Source organism: Cricetulus griseus, chromosome 4 (genome assembly GCF_003668045.3).
Source record: "Cricetulus griseus strain 17A/GY chromosome 4, alternate assembly CriGri-PICRH-1.0, whole genome shotgun sequence".
NCBI lineage: Eukaryota > Metazoa > Chordata > Mammalia > Rodentia > Cricetidae > Cricetulus > Cricetulus griseus.
In genome coordinates this window covers 166,879,745-166,902,620 of record NC_048597.1, presented here as the reverse complement: position 1 = coordinate 166,902,620, position 22,876 = coordinate 166,879,745, and the positions used below count along the sequence as shown (strand labels likewise).

Sequence of the window (22,876 nt, the reverse complement as noted above, 5' to 3'; positions counted from 1 at the left end):
TGATCTTGTCTAAATTGTGATTTTAAATAATATAACCCATCAAAATACTTTAGATAATTATATGAAAGGAGCACCCACACTTCATGTAGACAGATTTATAGATTAACATTTTAAAACACGATTTTTGGAACTTAACTTTTCTTAGTGGATGTGTGGCTTAGGGATCTCTATAGGAAGGAGGCAGGAAGATTGTAAGAGCCAGAGGTGATGGATGACCACAAGGAAACACAATGGGACTTACACAAGTCCAAGGAGATTATAGCAGCACACACAAATGGCTTTGTCACAGTTCTTGGGTGGCTTCTGTTATCAGACCCATTAGCTGCATCATTTCAGGTTGGCACCATAGGTGTGAGCTCTGTGACAACTGCTGTTTTCTTCAGTTTCATAAGTCCAAGTCATTGCACATAGATTTCTACATAGTTTATAAGGAAATTCTTTTTTAAGCCCTTTAGTTTCATATCAAAATGCTGTTTCTCCACAAGCTTCCAAAGCACTTGTGAGTTATCAAGACATGCAGAGATTAGTGAAGACTCTAGAGAATGTGGCTTATTTCCTAACTCTGGAGCTTGAACTGCACGGTAGGGGTGCCACTGAGTGCAGCTCCTTTTCTGAGAGAAATCCTGCCTGTTTGCAGTTTGGAAACATGTGGGAGTGGTTCCCTCGGCTGCTTGCTCCTGACCTCTGTGCACACCTTGGTCTGCCTTGACCTCGCCCACACTGAAACCACATAAATCAGATTTTTGACATGGTGTAAAGTGCAAGTCACTGCTGCCGAAGCTCTCAGTGTTCAAAAACTTGGGAAATGCTGCATGTCTAGCTAGCAAAATTTACTTTTTGTATGGGAATATAAATTTTTGTTGAGGTAAGCCCTGTTCATTTGGGGGGGTGGTCAGAATGAGCTGGTGATATACTTTGACTGTGTTTATGTGTTCGTTCTTGATTGTTCTCTCTCTCTCTCTCTCTCTCTCTCTCTCTCTCTCTCTCTCTCTCTCTCTCTCTCTCTGTAAAAGAAATAGGTGTAGGAAAAACTTGAATATTGTACCTGTTCTTATATGAAACAGTAGATTAAACTTTCCACTGCAGTCTGTGGACTACATCACAAGCTGGCAATCACAACGTAAGTACGGATGCTTCGCCTCTTCAGCTCTTTTTTTTTTTTTTTAATGCTTTTGTTTTCGTTATAATAGCAAATGTCACACACCAGCATGTCACCCGCCTTGCCAAATGTCAGACACTGTTTTAAAGAAGGGCATCTGTCAATTGATTGACAGGTGGAATGTGTGACCTCTACTAAACTTGGAAGTGCTCTTATAAAAGTTTTAAAGTTGTGACAGAGGTGCAAACATTTTAAATGATCTTTGACCGTTTTCAGCAAGTTGAAAAACTGGGAGGCTATGGGTTCTCCTGGGACATTGGCTTTCTGAGAGGCTTCAGGGAAAAGCACAGATGGCCCTTCAGATGACTCAGCTGAGCACGCAGCTGCATGTCTTCGTGCATATTTGGCAACACCAAAGCATTTCTCCAAAGCTAACCTTTTACTATTGATCTTTGTTTCCTCTGTCCAGTGTTACATGTGTAACTAAGGCTCTCACATTCTGTCATGCACATTTTCTTTTCAACATTTGGAGTTTTGCTGTTTGAACATTTGACACTTTATAATGCCCTTAATACAGGATAATTTCCCCTAAAATACAAATTTTGAATTCTTTTAGGTACTGTCTTTCAACCCTAATCCTTTTCACCAAGAATGAAGCTATTTAAAAACTAAGATGCCAACAGGTAATTTCTTGTAAGTTCATACTTTTTGTCTATGTGTGAGTTTTATTTAGCAATAAGACAACAAATGTATATTAATATAAAGCAATATTGTCCTCTATGCAAAGCCTTCCAAAAATATTATAGTTTTAAAAGACCTATATAACATAAAACTATTTCGCTTTTGACTTGCATGTTTTCTTGTTTTTGTTTTGTTTCTTACAAAGTGACAGATTCTAGCTTTCTATCTGGTATCGACTTCTCGAATACTAAGTGAATGAAATCTGAATAAGATTAGATTCAGAGATAGTAATTCAGGTCAGGTGAGTTTTCTTTACTGATGAAACACCAGGTATTACAGAATGTCTGTAATGCAGTTAAAATCAAAGACATTGATTCCAGTTGGGAAAGTCAAATCCTTAATTCTAAAACTTGTCACCTCTCCTGATTCTGTTGGAATATCATTGGCATTTTATTAGCAAAATCACTCCTAAAATATTATGTAATGTTATAAGTTAGATTATTAAGAAACATGGCATTGTATAAGAAAAGGGAATATAAAAAAACTAGTTTGGGCCAATTTGCCTTCTTTTTAAACACAAAGTCTTTGTAGATCTGTTTTTTCCCTCTTTACATTTTTCTATTTTTTATATGCTTTCCTAGTTGCCATGTGAAGCTGAACATTTTCTTTTTCTCATTTCTAAAGTAAAAGTAAAATTTAAGCTTTTCTAATTCAGCCTGGAGATTTTGAGCTCCTTGCAATTATATCTTAACAGGTATCAGTATTTTGGAAGTCATTATATTATCGAGATTTTTTTAATGGCATATTTTAAAATTCCAAATTGAATGCCACATGGAAGTAATGTCATTTTCTTCTTCATATTAGATGATTCTAGATCATGTTTTGGACAGAAACAGGAACTAGCACTGGCATGCAATCTTAAAGCAATATGACAGTCTCTTTAAAGAGAAGTTCTCAATTTTCCCATCATAAATAGTGGTTGATGAAGACTGATTGTGGAAAGGTCAAAGGTGAAAGAGAAAGTGAAGGGGGGGAGAAAAAGTAGGGAAAGAGGAAAGCAAGAGAAAATGTGATTCTTTTCCTTGATGTTCTGAGCGTTTGGCTGTATCTAAGCAACAGGTTAAGTTTTTGGTTTTCCTTAAGACCTTAGTCTTTACAGCTTTAAGCTATAACTGAAGTACCCTTGCAAATCAAACCATGTTAGATTATATTTCTTTGGGTTTTGACATTGATATGTAAGGGTTTTTTTAGACATCAGAATCTATTTCACTTACCTAAATTTTTTTCTACTACAATTTCAGAATTTTTAAAATGTATTTGAGACATAAAAAGTAGAGTCAGAATCTAAATACAGCTTTGTTCAGGAAGTGCCTATGCCACAAGAATCTCTGGATTGCTTGAGGGACAGGCCCTCATCACTGTGCTATAATCTAACTGTGAAGATTCCTTATTTCTGTCATATAGCTTCTAAATTTATTATTGTCAGCAGCCATACCTTAGGACAGAGTGATTTTTTTTTTCAAAGGGATAGACAGCCTTGCCTATGAAATACGGAATAAGATTGTTTCACTTTGAGAAAAAAAAAATCATTCTCTCATAAATGCTGATTCATTCTTAGATGAGACATTCCAATTCCTGGCAGCATCATAAGGGTTAACCGGCTTTCTCTATTTCATATGCATGTGTATTGTAGATCACGAGGAGCCCTGTGGCCCCAGTCTCAGGTCATTTTGCCTGAATGGGGGGATTTGTTATGTGATACCTACTATTCCCAGCCCATTCTGTAGGTGAGTGAAATGGACTGGGGGAGAGGGTGATTGCAGTTCTCATCGTTTGGCTTGAGAAGTGATTTAAAAGACAAAAAGTGTAAGATGGAGGGGAGTGGGCATGCTCTGTTCTCTTTATATAGGACAATTACATTCTGGAAGAAAACAAAGAAAAGTCTCAGTGTGGTGTTCATTTTCAAAACTGGCTCAGTCATTATCTGCCCAGACAGATTACAAAGAACATGCCGGAGACAGCCTTCTGAATTGTAGCAGTATAGGGAACGAGGTCTGTTCAACATTGCTAGCAAAACATCACGAGAGGTCACTAGTATGAAAAGCCCAAACAAAACATTTTGCTTTAAATTTAGAATACATAAATAATGAAATAACTAACTGGTCTTTAACCTTCTCTTCTAATAGATAGTAACTACTGCTTTAAGAGATTTGAAAGATGCCATAGTTCATCCTCCAAATTCCAATTGTTCAGTTCTGATTTTAAAGTTTTTCATTATGACATTTTTATCTATATATATCTTTGTTATAATCCCTTAATGTATAACTTAATCACATCGTGGTCAGAACATTTGAACCATTGAGCTGTCTGCACTAAATAAGTTAAAAGACAACATTAATGCCAGACACGAAGGAGCACAGCACTAAGGAGGTGGAGGCAGGTGGATCTCCGTGAGTTTGAGGCAAGCCTGGTCTACCACAGTGAGACCCTATGTCAAAACAACAAAAGGCAGTATTAAGAATACCAGGATTTGGAGATTCGTTAAAATGGGAAGGAAGCTTGGTTGCCTGCAGCTTTTTTACTTAGATAAATGTATTTTTAGTGCATTTCCAAAAAGTTACCTCAATGAATGAAAATAGGCAGTTTTCCCTGGTAAAATACTAAATTCAAGAATGTATCTAGTTTCTTCCTGATTTCCAATTTTGAACAGCAATTAATAAGTAGTCAACACCATGCTCTGAGTTTGTGACAGGTAGAGAATGAAGGCTTTGAAGGCTGGCCAGCATGTTGTATCACTGTAAGAGGTTAAGGGGGTCGGTCCTGTCTGGCAGTGAATGAACCATGTAAACCAAGAGTTGTTCAACATCCTGGAGGATGAGGAATCAGAGCTGCATGAGATGGTGGAAGGACAAGGAAGACTGAAAGTCAAAGGACAGGGTGTCTGAAGGTTTGGGGGCATTGAATGACAGACATATTTTAAATCATGCATTGTTTTATAAGAAAATAATTGCTTTCCCCGGACCTCAGGACCACATTTCTAATATAGTTCTCACTAAGAGACTGCAATACCAATATCCAAGGGTGATAAATTCATTTTCCATCCCTTCCATACTATTTCCTGTGTTCCCAAGCATCTTTCCATCAAGAAACAGACTCACTTCTGACTGGTATTGCTGGTTCAGCCAGTTGTCCATTCAGATTTCTTCTTTGCCTTTATTCTCTCTAGTCCTTTCTGTTTTTACTACTGGTCTACTAGCTCAGACCTTCCTGACCCCAGGCTTGTCCAACAGAAACAGTCTGCAAACTTTACTCCTGGAGCCCCATTCACATCACTGTGCCAGATAAATCAGGAAAACTGGGACAGACCCTTACCCTGCACATCGACTGCCTATGAAGTAAAACCTTATTGTTTGCTTAGCCTTTTACAATTTGGTACCAAACCTACCTTTGTGACCCCTCACTTCATGCTTGGTCAGTGCTTGATCTAGAAGCACTGTTTGTGTTAGACGCACTTTGATTCTGTTGCTTACCTTGAATTTTCAACTATTCTGTCTCTTGTTATGTAGCCACCTTCAAAACCCACTCATATTTTAAAGCTACTTTCCCCCTAATCCTTCAGCCTGTCACAAATCCAAGCTAACTTCTTCTTCTCCCTGTGGACTCCGACAGAAACATGTGAAAGTTGTTACTTTATGTTTGGGGTCATTTATATGCTCAGCACTCTGACTGGAATATAAATAGCCCCCGCTCCATACCGCCACCTATAGACGGGTCTTGCATTGACCAAATGACCCTTTATCCATGGTGAAGTTTTACAAATAATTTTATGTTTGAATCAGTGATCAGTATCCTGTAGTAAAATAGGTAAGTGAATTAGGAAAAAAAATAAAAGAAACACCACAATGGCGATGCCTGGATATGCATTACAAATCTGATATAATCTCTCCTCGCATACAGTAAGTGGCATTTTCTCCTTTTGTCTGTACTTTTTCTTCATTGAACTTTCTCAGGACATACTCTGGTTTTCTTTATATAACTTATCTAGTTCTTTTAAATAAATGATCTTAAGCTAACATTTTTAACTGAGGGATTGATATGAATTCTTCAGCGTTTCTTGGGCATGGTGCTCACACAAATATTCTCACTACTCAGGGTGCAGGAGACAGTAGGAGTTCTGCATGGCCAGCCTGGGAGACAACATGAGACTGTCTTAAAAAAAAAAGAAAAAAAGAAAGAAAGAAAAGAAAAAAATCTTTGATGATGGTTAAAATTGGCTTTGAAGCCTGGTTCATGGACAGAATTTGAAGTGGTCAGCCTGTGCTAGAGTGTGGATTCCGAGTGTTGGGTGCAGGGTCAGCCATGTCCATTATCCAGAGCTTCTTTTTTCCCTGATAGCCTTCCTCTGTTTTTATGTTTCGTTTGTCAATAGCTGCAGAGCTGTGCCAAAAGTTCCTTCGTCATTTTGAATCTTCAGTGTGGTTTCTGATAATTTTTGCTTCAAATATCTTGAAGTAATACTATTCAGCCCTTGTAAATAGATAATGGGTTATTTTCTGGTAAAATCTCCCTCTTACCATTATATGATAGTGGCCTTCTTTGTCCCCAATAAAGCTTTCTATCTTTGCAAATCTCATTGACATTAGAGTGGCTAAGCCAGTTGTTGAGTATTTGACTAAGAATTTTCCCTTCAACTTTTTATTAGGTGTGTCTGTAAATATACAAAGTAAGCTTTAAAAAGATCCTAAATGTTCTTATGTCTAAAATGTTTTTTTATTTTAATAAGAGTTAAACAAATTTTGTTTCTCTGGTTTCGTTACTAAATTTTTAAATCAGTTTAAACCATCTTCCCTTATGATTCCTACTGTGTTTTAAAGATTCCTTCTGATCTTTTCAGTGTGTGTTGTTTCATTTTGTTTTGTAGCAAGATCTCACACTGGCCCAGGCTGCCCTGGAACTCTTACGTAACTGAGGCTGCCCTGAAACTCTTAGGTAACCCAGGCTGGCGGGGATTCCAGGCATGTGCCTTTAGTTCTAGGGCCTTGAACTTGAACTACGTGCGCTAGGATGGATAACAGGTGTGCTGAGCCATGTTGCTTCCTGTGCCAGAGGTGTTGTCCTCTGTCCGTGAGGTACATGGCTTTGCCTATTATCTGGGAAGCCTTCTGCATCCTGTATAAAGCAGACGGACGGGCTCCTTCCTTTGCCCCGTCACACTAGCATGAGGGCTGACATGTGAAAAATTTTATAAAAGTTTTTTATTAAGTCACGGTTAAGTAGTTTTTCTTTGATTGTCATATCTAAGGATTCATTGTTAGACCCACCCTTCACCCCTCCCACCAAGCTTTCCCCTTGCTTTCTTCTAAGGCGTTTACGTCTTCTGTTAAGGACTTTGTTCTATTTTACATTAATTTTGTGTTTGGTATGAGTTATGTTTGGTTGGTTGGTTGGTTGGTTTTATGTGCCTGTGCAATTTTTCTAGCCTTGTGTGGTGAAAGGCTGTCTTTCCTCATCACATGGCCTTGCTGACTTGACCTTATGTGAGGGGTTACTTCTGGGCTCTGTCATTCTGCTCTGATTGATCCATAGTCTGCATGTACATTTTTATCACAATTTAATTTTTAACAAATACTTATATGGGGGGAGGTGTGTATGCTATGACATGTTTGGAGGTCAGAAGACAACTTGACAGGACTTGGCACTCTCTACTCTGTGGCATCCAGGAATCAAACTCGGGCTACTTTGCTTGGTGTAAACCAGACTTACCCACTGAGCAATCCTGCCAGCCCCATCACAATATTTCAATATTGTACTTTCATAGAGTTCTCCAGTTTTCTTTTTCAAGAACATTTTAGCTGATCAATGTATCTTAAGAGTCCCTAAGGGTCTAAGATGGATTGTTTTGTGGTGGTGTTGGTGGTGGTGTATAAAGAGACACTCAGTTTTGATCAGGTCACCTTGAGCACTCATACAGCTATTTTATTTATGTATTTATTTTAGACATGGCCTTACTATGTAGACCAGGCTGGCCTTGAATTCACAGAGATCCACCTGCTTCTGCCTCCCTAGTGCATCTGTGCCCTTTTCCTAAAGGTTCCATGGATGTGCATCCCATGACTGGAAAGCTGAACTTCTGTTTTCAGTTAGTCCTAGCTCCAACTTCCCTTTATTGAGATTTTCTAATGTGTAATCCTTATTGACACCTCATTAATATTAGATACCTAGGTATCCAGGTATATATGTTAATGATTTTTCCAAGTTTTTATTGTACCAAAATATCATGACAAAAAATTTATTATTTTAACCACTTTTAAATGTCCACATCAGTGTAGTAAGCATACTGTGCAGTCACCTCTATTGGCCATCTCTATGCTTACTTTGTGAAACTCAAGCTCAGCACCTATTAAACAATAGCTTATATCCAGCCATCATATCAAATACATTTCTGGAAGTCTGCGGGAGATAAAACACATCTGTGATTTTAATTGTCACTGACTTACTCTCCATAGGGCTCTTGATATGAGAGTTAGTTGAACTCCCACTAATACGGTTTTGGGGTACCTGTTTCTCCACGTGTACCCTGGAAAAAGAAAGGACAAACTTCTGGAATTTTACCAGACTGAAAAATAATACATATCATCTCAGAATCCTTTTAAATTATATTCTCCTAATTCTAAGTTGAGTCGTTGTTTATAATTAAAATATTTTATACTGTATTTGTTTATTTTAATAATTAGAGTTTTTATTCCCTTCCCCTTAGAACTTTCATTATAAGTTTGGATTTTTTTTTTACTATGATATCAGTCATATAAAATCACAGCTTATTCTTTCCTTTTAACTTAACCTATATATTTTTCCATGCGGTCATTTTGTTTTATTGAAGTCAAATTCTGTTATTTCTTCAAGCCCTTAGAGTTTCAGTCATACTAAGGAACATCCTTCTTGGTCTACAGATATAAGAAATTTGCCCATGTTTGCTTTAGGCAACTTTTTCCTCTTTAAATATTTGGATTTTGTATATTATGTGGATATGGATCTAAATTTATATTCTTTAAAATGTTTGCTTAGTGTGTTTGCGCTGTGCACAAGAGATGTCTGAGACTGGATAAACAACAGATATGTATTCCTCTCAGCTCTAGAGGTTAGTAGGTCCAAGGTCAAAGAACTGGCTCTTGGTGCCCTCACGGCGGCCTACACTAGCTTACTCTGGGTATGACGCACAAAAGCCCTTTTTAATAGCACACAGTGGGGAGTAAGTTTGAGCATGCATTTTGAAGCAATGGATTGGAAGCATAAGCAACTCTGTCCCCCCAGCATTATTGCTCTGGCTGTCACAGTTCCCATGAGCATGCTGGCCCCACAAGGACAGGGCCTGATCTACTCTCCATTTCTGTGCCAATAACCATCTCCCTTAGCTGCTGCTGAAGCTTTATAGTGAGTTCAATATACAATGAGTCTGGTCTTTGTCCACTGCCCATAGATGTCCTTGCCTTTTTTTTTATTATTTTTCCATACAAACTTGAGAATTCATTTATCCATTCATAAGAAAAAGAACATGTTTCTTGGGTTTCATTTTAATTGCATTAATCTTACTTGAGGAGCATTTATTTGTTTATAATGCTGAAGCTTCTTATCCAAAATTGAGACATGTATTTCTATTTGTTCTAAGACTCTCTCATGCACTTCAGGAAAGTCCTCAGCATGATACAAATGTTTTGAACATTTGTGAAGGGAGTTTATTCTGTACAGTTTATATTTTACTATTAAAGTCAGTTTTCTCTATGAATTTAAGAAGTAAATTATTTCTATGTTTAGGACCCTTCTGGGTCTTTCTCACTCAGATAAAAGCCAGTGGCCTGTAAAACCCCCGGGACACAGCCTCCTGCTGCCTCTGGCCTCTGGTCTTGCTCTTGACTCCTTCCATCTCTTGAGCCACAGCAGCCTCCCTGCTGTTCCCTGTGCTGGGAGGGCTCTGAGTTCAGATGCCACCCACCTATCTCTTCCTTCTGTGCCAAGTGCTTTCTCTATGATTTCTTCAGGGACAACCCCCTTACATCATATTTTTTATCACCTTCTCTGTGGAAGCTGATACCCTACTCCTACTCTTCCTTTCGCCAGACCCCTCGCCCTCTACTGATATACTTCATAACGTTGATTTATTCTTTACTTCCTAGCTCCCTCAGGTAGGATATAAGTTCCATAAAAAACATGTTTTTGTTTTTTTTCATTCCATATAGAACAGGTGTAGACTAGTTATTGAGTAAGACTGCCTTTGTTGAGGCCTTTTATTGCTTATAAAGTTTCTGATAGTTGTTGAGTTCTCATCATATAGGGGCAAAATTAACAGTGTGCTCTGAAGTTCATCCAAGCTTTCTATCCTTCATGAAGGATATATGGGATATATACACAAAAGATGCTCTACAGGGAGAATTTACCATTTTCTGTTCTATGCACTGCAGCAGAGGCTCTTCATGTCCAGTATAGATTTGTCTGCTCCTCTTCATTCTGAGTCTTGTTTGCAGTTAGGTTGGGCCCATGTAACAGATCCTTACAGTGATGATGAACAAAAGGGATGCCAGCCACTGGCAAGTCTGGCACTTAAAGCCATCTCCTGAAACACTCCAGTCCTTGCTAGTCCTTCCCATGACCCCAGAGCCATATTTTCCAGGAACCAGGTTGAGAAGACAGCCAGGTCGGCATTGAGCATTAGACTGTACGGTGAATGGGAAAACACTTGCTGCATTAACCACTAGTGCTTGCGTTTCCTTCAAGGCAACAAGTAGCAACTTAAGGGAGTGCACTGGTTTGACGCTTCTGTGATGAACACATAACCAAAAGCAATGTACGGAGGAAAGGGTTTATCTGATACATACTGGTACATCATGGTCCATCATACAGGGAAACTAGGCCAGGAAGATGAAGCCAGAAACTGAAACAGACCCTGGAGGACACTGCTTAGTAATTCACTTCCTACGACCTGCTCAGATACCTTTCTTGTACAATCCAGCCCTACCTGCCTAGGGACTGCACCACTCATGATGGGCTGGGCCCTCCCACATCAATTAGCCACTGAGGAGGTGCCTCCCATGGCATTCACACAAACTAATTTGATGGAGGTATTTTCTCAGATTAGCTTCCCTCTTCCCAAGTGACTCTGGGTTGTACTAAGTTGATGGGTGGAGCTAACTATGACAGGGAGGAAGGGCTTATCTTGGCTTCTAGTTTGTAGGAGCTTGAGGCAGCTGATCACATACCATACTCCTTTGGGGAACAGAAATTATTGCTGATGTTCAATTTCTCCTTTCTATTCAGTCTGTGACCGCAGCCCACAGTCAAGGTAGGGCTTTCCTCTTTAGTCAAACCCTCATAGATATACCTTGGGGGTATGTTTCCACGGCGATTATAAATCTAGTCAAGTTGACAATAACCACCACAAATATCTTGTGATGGTGTGTGTTTTTAAATTTTCCATGAAGTTGAGTGGGTACCAAAAATTTTCAATCATCTTGCTTTCCACTAGGGATACAAGTGGATAAATTTAACTCATAAAATTTATTTGTGATTTTGTACAAGGATGTTACCAAACGGCTCTTCACTCTTATTTCACCTTAAGACTACTGATAGGTAGTGTCCTTTGTTTTACACCTACCTCATCCTTTTTACAAATTATCTCAACCAATATGTGTGAAATGAAACTCCAAATATAGCAGCAATACTGGATCAGATGGAAGTGTGCAATCCTGGTATTTATGGAGCCTCATTATGTAGTTCCCACAAACATTTCATTGGAATTTTTTTTTTTGAGTTTTGAGTTAGACTGTTTACTTTCTCATTCTGATATAACCATTTTATTTGATTCCCACCAGACTAAAAGTAGATAAAATAATAACAAATATACTGAGATCCAGTGCTGTCATTATGTAGATAAATGATCTAAGTAAACAACTAGTCACTTGAACAATAATTTGTTGGGAAGTGATTTGGCACATTTTCTAGTTTTGTGAATGAATTTCTTTTTTTTTCCTGCATCTAGGGAGATTTATATGCAAGACTATCAGCTACTTCTCTAAATGGACTAATTAACTCAATTTCCCCAACTTCTCGGTGCACTCCTTCCCCAGCCTTATATCTTTATTCTTTTTTGTCTTCTGTGTTTAAGCACACATGTTATGTTAAAAACAAAACAAAAACAAAGCTTAGTTGTGTATAGTGGTATGTGCCTTTAATCCCAGCACATGGGAGGCAAGGGCAAGTGGATTTCTGTGAGTTTGAGGCCAGCCTGGTAGTGAGTTCCAGAACAGCAAGGGCTACATAGTGAGACCCTGTCTCAAAAGCAAACAACAACAACAACAACAACAACAAAAGCTCATTTGTTAACAATATGAAAAATGGGCCTCACTCCTCAGTGCAGTCAGGGTTAGTTTGTCTAGGGAACTAATAGCATTGCAGAGTGCTGTGAAGGACTCTGTGGCCATGATGGTGTGACAGCTCGTATTTCGACACTGTAAGTGGATCTCATCCTGATCACACATACACTGACTAGGCTTACAGAAACTCGTGTCTAAAATGAGTGTGCTTACTTATTGGTTTATAATGGATATAACTAGCAGGCTTGAGTTAATGAGAGCTAGGTATTTTCTCTCCCTATGGACTAACATAGATAAGAAGCCAAATTTGTAATCAGAACATTGTTTAGTTTAGAACATTATTGATTTTTTAAAAAGCCAACAAAGTGATCTAATTTGAATGTGTAACTTCCCTAATTTTGTTTACTTCCATGAGAGGAAAAAAATCTCATATTGGCCTGTAACTGCATTGTGTCTTCTGGCCAGAACTTGGATAGTGCTTAAATGCAAATTACTGACATTTCCTCTGTGCCCTTCCTATACCTGGGTTTCTTTACAACCAACACTTTCTCTAGGCAGACAGCTCTTTATATATGTTGATGTATGTTAAACCAGTCCCCATTATTTAAGGGAACTTTGCTTTGTTCAGCTCTGGTTCATTAACTTTGAATTAAATAATCTTATTTCCTTCCATTCTAAATATTGTACACCATATCAGTTTCTTGCTTATACTCAACAGTTAACCTAAATATGGTCAAAGTATAAGACATGTATTATTGTCTGACTTATTTTCTTTCTCGAATTTTTCTTCTAAGTCTGGCCTTTCAGGAATACTATTTGTAAGGCTAACAAACCACTCTACTTCATCCTAAGAGAAGTACCTTAATTTTACATCCCATGGGTTCTTTCATGCTTGAGCATTTCCAGAACAAGTTCTGGTTTAAACCTGTCCTCTAAGAAACAATAGCATCTTTCCTACCTTCAGATGAAAATGGTGGACTCTGCAAATCTAACAGTGTTGTGGGAAAGGCACCAGAAACAGACTGGAGTAGGCAGAAGAGGCATTTGAAAAGGGAACTGATACTGTGTAAGTTTTCCCACTTTCAATGGGCTTTTGCCCATGGACAAACCCTGATAACTCTGGGTAGAACCGTGTAGGCAGTCTTCATGTCTGGAACTTTGATGGCAGACATCTTGCAGAGACAACTTTATAGAGCAGAAATTAGATTAGCAGTGAGGGGATTAATTGTGCATGGATTGGTGTTACTTTTGGACAGGATTAAAACATCCTAAAATTAGATTGTGGGGTAATAACCCTATGAATGTACTAAAATCATTGAGCCATATATGTTGCATGGGTGAATTATATAGGAATTATGTCTCAATAAAGCTGTTAAAATGAAGGCAACAGAAAGGTATTTTTGGATATGTGAAACTGAAGATCATTCGTTGCCAGTAAACCCGCATTAGAAGAGATGTAAAACTCTCCAGATTGAGGGAAAACAATGCCTGAATCTACAGAAGGGCATGAAGAGCACTTAGCGAGTGAAAATGTCCATGCATGTGATGGTTATTCTTGGCTGTCAGCTTGACTATGACTGGAATGAACTATAATCCAGAGATGGAGGGCACACTTGTGATCCAGATTTTGAGACCAAAAGACAACCTTTGATCCGAATCTTGAGACTGGAAGGCACACCTGTAATCTGGGCCACAGCTTCTGCTGGAAGCTTATATAAGGACAATGGAAGACAGAGGGTTTGTTCTTTGCCTGCTTGCCCTTGCCTCATCAGCCCATCCATTCCTTCTTTGGGATCCCAGCAGACCAGCTGAGACACCCAGCCTCATGGCACTGAACAGCTACCAGATTCTTGGACTTTGCAATCATAACTAGCCATTGTTGAACTATAGCCTCTAAGTCATTCCAATAAATTCATATATAATATATATTATATATACACACTCTGTATATATATATATTCTCTATATATGTACACACACACACACACACACACACACACACACACACACACACACACATATATATATATATAGAGAGAGAGAGAGACAGAGACAGAGACAGAGAGGTTGAGAGAGAGATTCGTTCCTTAAGTTCTGTGACTCTAGAGAACCCTGACTAATATAATATACACTATCAGACTTTCTCTTAAGTTTCAACAAAGGTAAGATACACATGACTATTTAAACCAAAAATGTATTGTAGAGCATATCATGCAGAGGCACGACCCATGACCGTAAAGTGGAGGAGCAGGTGTCAGTGCCATAGTAGGGTGGGAAGATGGTATAACAAGTTAAGAATGAATATTGCAGGGGCTGGAGAGATGGCTCAACAGTTAAGGACACAGACTGCTCTTCCTGGAGGACCTAGGTTCAGTTCTCAGCAACCACATGGCAGCTCACAACTGTCTTTAGCTCCAGGATCTAACACCCTCACACAGACAAACATGCAGGCAAATATCAACGCACACAAAATAAAAATAAATAAATTATAACAAAAGTTTTTTTTTAAAAAAAGAATGAATATTGCAACCTCAGGAGCATAACACAGAGTTAGCTGAAAGGTTCACAGATACGTTATGAAATTCTAAAAACTAAACCAAGAAGAGGAAAAGAAAACTACATAAGAGCAGCTGAAGGTACAAAGAGAAATAGTCCAGGGTAGACCAGTATCAACCTATCAACCTTGTTAACTGTAAATGGACTAAACATGCCTTCTAGAAGAAATAAGGACAGAGAGTCACACACACATGCATGCACAAGGAAGAAGGGCTGTGGGGGAGGGAGTAGAGAAATGAGAGGGATAAAAACTTCAGTAAGACACAGTAACAGAAATAGTAGGCATTGGCTGGAATCATGATAGTGGCATCAGATGACACAAGCCTCCTCCCCACCTGAGCTGAGAGGAGTATCTTTTTTGAAGTAGAAAATACCATTTATTGTTTGAGATTTTATATATGAATATAATGTTTTCATCTAATGCACCCCCTTCTTCCCTTCCCCTTAGTTTTTCTCCTAACCCCCCACCTCTTTTCCCTCCCAACTTCATGTTGCTCTGCTCTTTATTTAAAACCCACGGGGTCCGCTTAGTGCTGCCTGCATGTGTGACGGTGTAGGGCCTTCTGGGGCACAGTAGCCTCTCGGGGATTATACCCCTGAAGAAATCAGACACTCTCTCCCCCAGTAAACACCAACTAAAATCAGCTAGGGGTGGAGCCACCCGAGCCCCTCCCCAGTCTGTGCTGGGAGTTTGCCTGGCTTGACCTTATGCAGGTCTGGTGCCAGCAGTCACAGCCACCGTGAGTTCATGTGTGCGATGGTGTGTTTCATCTGCTTGGAACCTGTCTTGCTTCAGATGTCTACTGCTTCTGGCTCTCAGAGACTTTTTAACAAAGAAGACTATTTTATAATGAAAAGAGCTGCTAAATAGGAAGGTGTAATAACCATAAACATGTATGAAACTAGCAACAGAATTTGAAAATGCGTGAAATATTTGAAAAATCATCGAGGCAAACAGATAAATCCACTAATTAGAGATTTCAATGCCCATCTCTTAGTTGCGCTGATAGTCAGAATATCTTAAGAACTGCTACCAACCACCTCACTAAATCAAATTGCTACTGACAGAACTTATAATTTACATTCTGTTAAATGTTCATGGTAACAACTGCCAAGATATAACTTACACTGAACTAAGACATCTCTTAGTAGATTTGTGATTGAAATTTTTACAGAACAAAGATCAGCAAGCCCTTGGACCAAAACTCTTCCATCACCATTTTTGTTTTTCGAGACAGGGTTTCTCTGTGTAGCTTTGGAGCCTATCCTGGCACTAGCTCTGGAGACCAGGCTGGCCTCAAACTCATAGAGATCCACCTGCCTCTGCCTCCCGAGTGCTGGGATTAAAGTCAAGCGCCACCAAAGCCCGGCTTCCAACACCCATTTTTATAGAACATTAGTTAATAATTGTTTTCCATTTGAAAGTATCTTTAATATTTTCTGACAAAGGAGATTTATTTGAAATTCAAATCTCAATGTTTACAAATACTTTTATAAACACAGACATGCTCATTTATGTATCATCTCTACTTGCTTTTCAATAACCTTGAGGTCTTCTACAGACACTATGAACCACAATGCCTAAAATAGCCACTTTCTTTTTACAGAAAACATGTTTTCTGACCCTTGCCATGGAATATGTTCTCTTACTATAAAATTTTTTTTGAGTCAAGAATAATTATTGTATCCCAGACTGGCCTGAAACTTACTATGTAGCCCAGGTTGGGCTCAAACTCACCACGATACTCTTGCTTCAGAACCAAAGAAAGAATGAGCAAAACTGCCAACATACATAATGAAAGAACAGAGATGTTTCTGTGGATATCCTGTAGGTACTGAGTCTGTCTTTTGCCTGATAGCATGATTGGACTAGATTTGCTCTCTGTTTAGGTTCCTGATGCTTTGCTAGATGCCATGACTAAAAGCATCTTAGGAAGGAAAGGGTTTATTTCACCTCTCAGGCTGCAGTCTTGAAGGGAAGTCAGGGCAGGATCCTGGAGGCAGGAACTGAAGCAAAGGCTATGGAGGAACAGTGCTTACTGACATGGCTTGTTTGGTCAGCTTTTTGTACAACCCAGGACTACCCTGCTCAAGGGCAGCACCACCCACAGTGCGCTGATCCCTCCCACTCCAGTCTGTAATCACTAAAATGTTGTACAGATGTGTGTGTGTGTGTGTTATACATTACCCATATTACACATTACACATAATGTTATACATTACACATATTATACAACAATGTATATATCATATCACAGACATATATATCCTATATTATATAAATATATGTATATGTGAGGAAGCAATGGTCCAAAAGTTAGCAGAATTAAAATATTTTGTATTCTAAAGACCTCCCTTATATTTAAATTTATGTATGTATGTGTATGACCCTGTACATAAACCATAGCACATACGGAAATCAGAGGATAAAGTGTAGGAGTCAGTTCTCTCCTTCCATCATGTAGGTTCCCCGGATCAAACTAGGTCATCAGACTTGGTGGCAAGCACCTTTCCTCACTGCACCATCTCCCTGGCTGGCGTTCGGAGATGTTGCAGATAATCTATGAATAGTCATCGTCATGCTCCCAGACTGTTAAAGGCAGCTCCTTGGCAACAGTAAACTGAGGTCAGAGGGGGACCTGCTTCTCTCTGAAGGAGCAAGCTTTCCGGTGTTGATCTGAGTCAAAACAAATGGTGTTCTTCTAATAATTTTTTCCATGATTTTACGTAGTACTGTCTGGGATAATGTCACGTTTCTAGTCTCTCCCACAGGCTCTGTGGGTTCACATCTGTCCCACTGTCTCTATCCAATTATCATCTCTCCCAGAAGTTAACACAGAAGCCTGAAGATTTGTTTGTTCAGATTAGAAGTGGTATCGCTGGTTGGTTCCTTGGATCTTGCAGTGTGTACCTTACTGAGGGTTAATGTCCACTGCTACATACACAACATGGAGAATGGATGGTTTTGCTTGTCCAGAGATCTACCAGTATCTGGCAGGAATGAGCAGAGGGCTCAGGACACAGCTTTCTCTTATTAGGATTATTTTTTAACAACCATTTCCTGCCATTACGTTAGTGTGGGTTCCAGAAGCTGTTGATATTTTTTTAAACTGAAGATAAAGTCACGGGGCTAAAAAAATTTGAAGCAATCGTGACAGGTATGCGTTTCCCCCCTTCCTTTCATGTGTCTATTTTCTATTCCCATGTGAGCAATTTTAGAAGCCTATTTCTTCTCTAGCATGAATTGATGCATATCACGGCCCTAAGTTAATGCTGGGACATGTTCTGATAAATGTGTTACTCGATTCTGTCATTGTGCCAACATGATAATGTCCTTACGCAAATGTAGGTGGTGCAAGACAGGCCTCCCAGCATAGCTTCTTTATGCAGTCAAGTGATGTGGTAAACACAAGTGCGTAATCCCACTGCTAGAGTAACACAGCTCTTTTCTTAATAGGAAACTTCACAGCTCACTGTCGATATGCTGCAATGTATAGTATAGTAAATACCTAAACCATCGGTAGGTATTTGTTATTATGAAGTATTACATACTGTATTTGGTTATGTGTTTGTGATTTTTTTAAACACTTATTTATTTTATATGTGTATGGGAGGTGGGGACATGCAGTCCTCAGTGCACCTGTGGAGGAAGACAGCTTATGGAAGTCAGTTTTCTTCCACTACATGGGTTCCGGGGATCAAACTCAGGTTCTCAGACTTGGTGGCAAGCTCTTTTCCCCTGAAACTCATCTAGTAGGCCCAAGGTATGCAGTAATTTTAAAGGACTGGCTGTGCAATCGGTTTCTTTAAAGCAGCATCAGCACGAACATGAACAACGTTGGCTCAGGTTGTTTTGTGCAAACAATGCCACAATGGATAACCCTTCTTTTCACAGATGCAAGAACATTTCAGGAAGCTGGCTGGGCTCAGGGGTAGATACACATTTGTAATTCTGGTAGACATTGTGGAGTTGCTCGATATGGCGTCTCAGTTCCTACCAACTACATATGGGAGCACCTCCATTACCGAGCAGAAAATTTTCTTTTTCTTTTTAACCCTCTATAAGTGAGTACATCTTTACTTGCAAGTGTTCATTGCAATGAGTCATTGGTCTGGTTCCAGGCCTCTGGCTTCTGCTATGCTACCGCTATTGGGCCCTCTGTGGAACTCCTCTTGGATATCCTTATGTCATGGAGATCCTGTAGCTTTGGATTTGCAGGTCCAGTGGTCCCTTCACACGTCCAGCAGTTCACAGAGGAAGTGGATGTTGGAGTAGGCTAACATCCTACTTTCCCTCATTATCTCCACCTGGGCAGCATAAAAGAAAGGCTTGTATTTTATTTGTTTGGTTTGGTTTTTCAAGACAGAATTTCTCTGTGTAACAGCTCTGGCTGTCCTAGCACTTGCTTTGTAGACCAGGCTGGCCTTGAACTCACCGAGATCCACCTGCTTCTGCCTCCCAAGTACTGGGATTAAAGGTTCACACTACCCCACCCCAGCCCTCAGCAGAAATATTTCTTAATTTGGACTTTACCGGTATGATAGAGGACAATTCTAACTTGACGTCGCTCTGACTCACAATTGTCTTGAAACAGAGGAGGTTGCCCTGTTTATTAGTCAACATGTACAGAATAGAGCTAATGTAATAGGCTTGAGACAGTTGCCCTTGAAAAGGCCTGCTTGCACAGCACTTGACTGGCATGTGGTTTTCCTTGTGTAAAACTTTCTCTAAATGGGAGGATGTCTCACTATGCAAGCAATGCAGTTTATACAGAATACCTGCTTTCTTTTTGCAAATCTGGGATGATGATGTATGCTAGACAGAGGTGAGGTTATAACTGCTCCCAGAAAAACTTGGGCATTGAGTCTCTGAGAAGTCTCTGTGGTAGACAGAACTTCACAAATGTTGTCATGGGCCGTTACTGGAGGAATTGGGAGTCTCCCTCATGCCTGCACTAGGGGAGGACCTGGGAGCATGCGCTTGGTCTCTTCTGGACCAAGTCTCTTTGCAGCTTCACTTGATGTACTTTTGCTATAATAAATTGTTGCCTTGGGGATGACTCTATACTGATCCATTCTTAAGAAGTCTTCAATTCTGGGAATTACGTTGGAACTTACCTCTACTTTCTTTCCCTTTTAATAAAGCCTTTATTTCTATTTTTAAAACTTTTTTCAGGGTAGTTTTATGTTCACATAAATCCTGAGAGTGAGGCCAGCGGCTCCGGTCCCTCTCCACCTTACACTTGCGTCACTGTCTCCTCAGGCCTTACATCAGAACAGTAATTTTTCCCCATGTCAATATTTTTCCTTGAATTTTTTCTGGTTTGAAAGTTTCATGTATTTATATAATGAGTTTTACTAGTTTTCACCTCCCCAATTCTCCCCCTGGAGCCTTCCTTCCCAACAAGGCCCCTCCTACTTCCATGTCCTCTTGTGTGTGTGTGGTTTCTTGCCTGAGCCTGGGTGGGAGGTTACTTCCTAGAGCTAGAGCAATTTCCCAGACTGTCACTAGAGACAAAGTACAAGCAGGCCCCCTTTTAAAAAGACAAATAACACACACACACACACACACACACACACACACACACACACACACACACACAAAAATAAATAAATAAATAAATAAATAAAAAATAAATAATGAACATAAACAAAAAAATCACTAAAGTCCACTATTAAGGATTCACTCTTGGTGTTTAGTCTAAGTTGGAACAGATAAGGGGTCTGTGCACACTGTTACGAGTATTTTCATTGCCCTAAAAATCCTCTGTCCTCTGCTTGCTCATCTTCCCATGGTCATGTTTTCTTCTGGAACTTTAATGGTTCCTGTTTTTAGATCAATGTCGATCTATTGTAGCACATGTTCCAAGCTTTCCTTGTGTGGGTAACTTTTACGTATTTCTTACCTTTGTTTTTACATCATCACCTCGTTTGTGTTGTGACTGAGCCTTTTCTGCCTTCCTCATAACTATTATTGGTATTAAGGAAGCAGCTACTTCATGTCTTACTGAATTCTGCCAGTGTTCCCTGGTTTTCATCACATGCTCTTGGGGTTTCAAGGTTAGTAACCATGGCATCTGTGAACATCAATTGCTTTGCTTATGGTTCTCCCACTGCTGTGCTCTTTCTTCCTTGCCTAGTCCTGTTGTTAGGACCCTGGTTTGATGGGGGGATGATCTTCTGAATGCTATGAATATATGTTTCTCTTAATGGTTGGTGAATAAATGCTAATGGGCCATTAGCCAGGCAGGAAGTATAGGCAGGGCTACCAGACAACAAGAATTCCGAGAAGGGGAAAGGAGAAAAAGAATTTCCAGGGAAATACCATGTAGCCATGGAAGGAGTAACATACTGGAGCATTACGGGTAAGGCACAGCCACAGCCTCGTGGCAAAACATAGTTTAATAGAAATGGGTTAATAATTGAGAGCTAGCCAATAAGAAGCCTGAGTCATCGGCCAAACAGTTTATAATTAATATAAGCCTCTGTGTTTTGTTTATTTGGGACTAAACGGCTTTGGGACTGGGCAGAACAGAAACTCCATCTTCACATGTCACCGAACATGGGGCACGAACCCACAACCCTGATATTAAGGGTCTCATAGGCTGTGGGACTGGATGGAACAGAAACCTTTGTCAACACTGGGCTACACCAAGTTCTATTGGAAGGTGGAGATAGAACTGAACTAACTTTTCTTGTTCTGACTTTAGTGGGTGTCCTTTTGTGATTTCCAATGGTTAAAGTTGATGCTAACTTTGGGCTTCAGAAGATTTATTGTGTTGCCAGGTGGTAGTGGCATACACCTTTAATCCCAGCACTTGAGAGGCAGAGGCAGGCAGATCTGAGTTCAAGGCCAATCTGGTCTACAAAGTGAGTTCCAGGACAGCCTCCAAAGCTACACAGAGAAACTCTGTCTCGAAAAACAAAACAAATAAATAAATTACTGTGCTGATGTAGTTTCAACCTATTTGTTTTATTGAGTTTTTCCCTGGTTCTTGAATTTCTAACTTATCAAAGTATATGTCTCTTCCAAGTCCTCCCATTTCGCCAAGAACTTTTGACGTATTATGCAAATAGCTTTACTTCAATGAGGAGAGCTATATTTGTTGCTTAAAATGTTCTTGTCTGTGAGTTCTAATATCTGGCTTATCTTGAGTTTAGAAAAGCTTCTTCTCCCTGACTCCCCTCGCCCTTCTGTTCTGAGATATGCTCAGTGTGCTCATTCTTCTCTTCTACCCAGTGTTTCATTGCTAAATTACATGCGGTGACTACAGCCATTGCGGGCTTTGACTCTGTCTTTGCTCTGCTTGCATCTCCCTTCCCAGATTCCGTAAATTGTGTAGTTTCTATTCTGCTGAGATACTCTGCGTTTTCATTGCCCCACCCCTCCCCTTGTTGTCTGCCTCTGCAACTGTGTTAGGATGCTCTGCAGCTTCCCTTCTTGCTGCTGCCCGCAGATGGAGGAGTCAACATCCCTTGCACATTGCAGTCACTTGCACATCTGGGCTCTGTCTCTGTCCCTCCCTTCCCTGCTCCCACCCCTGCAAACAAGACACTTAGTTCCTGCACTTCAAAATGAGCTGGTTTGCAGGAAGTTCATTCATTCATTCATTCATTGAGACAGGGTCTCACTACGTAGCTCCGGCTGGCCTGGAGCTCCCTATTTAGGTCAGGCTGGCCTCAAACTCACAGAGATCCCTGCCTCTCCCTCCCAAGTGCTGGGAGTGAAGGCACATGCCGCCACACCTGGCTCTGGGAGCATTCTTAATGGTGCCCACTGGCCTTGATAATCAATCCCTGGAATGTGTCTGTGGCTTGTGCTTCATCTTCACTTTTGATATTTCTCACACACATTTTAGAATCTGTGCGTTGCAGCTTTTCACACAGCATCAGGAGGAAAGGGAGGGGAAAAGAGCTAAACTCAAAAGGACGTTTACTGAAAGCTGAAGTTGTACCATCATTTTTCTTCATATCATATGGCGGGAACCCACCTATCCCATGACTTTAGCTCACTGAGAGGTGAGGCTGAGAAGAGTAATCTGCGTGGCCCTGTACCTGGTATGGATTCTAGGATTAGATAAAATAATTGAAGGGTAATGAGAATAGAAGTGATATGTAGCCTTTTCTGCCATATTCCCAGTTTTTCACTAACCCATCCTATGGAGCGTTATTGTCT

At 39.9% G+C, this 22,876-nt stretch overlaps 1 protein-coding gene across 4 annotated transcripts in view; it reads left to right on the top strand.

Moving 5' to 3' along the window:
* The first annotated feature begins 614 nt into the window (after positions 1–614).
* Positions 615–22,876, top strand: part of Nrg4 (neuregulin 4) — a 68,926-nt gene continuing 46,664 nt past the window's right edge. Inside the window, exons 1-4 of one of the 4 annotated variants that reach the window (XM_027415041.2) lie at positions 615–865; positions 1,014–1,120; positions 1,716–1,782; positions 3,474–3,567. In XM_027415041.2, the coding sequence (XP_027270842.1) occupies positions 1,773–1,782; positions 3,474–3,567 (104 nt within the window). In that variant the 5' untranslated portion in view covers positions 615–865; positions 1,014–1,120; positions 1,716–1,772. The remainder of the gene's footprint in view (positions 866–1,013; positions 1,121–1,715; positions 1,783–3,473; positions 3,568–22,876) is intronic. The other 3 variants (XM_027415043.2, XM_027415040.2, XM_027415042.2) reach the window with 3 other exon arrangements.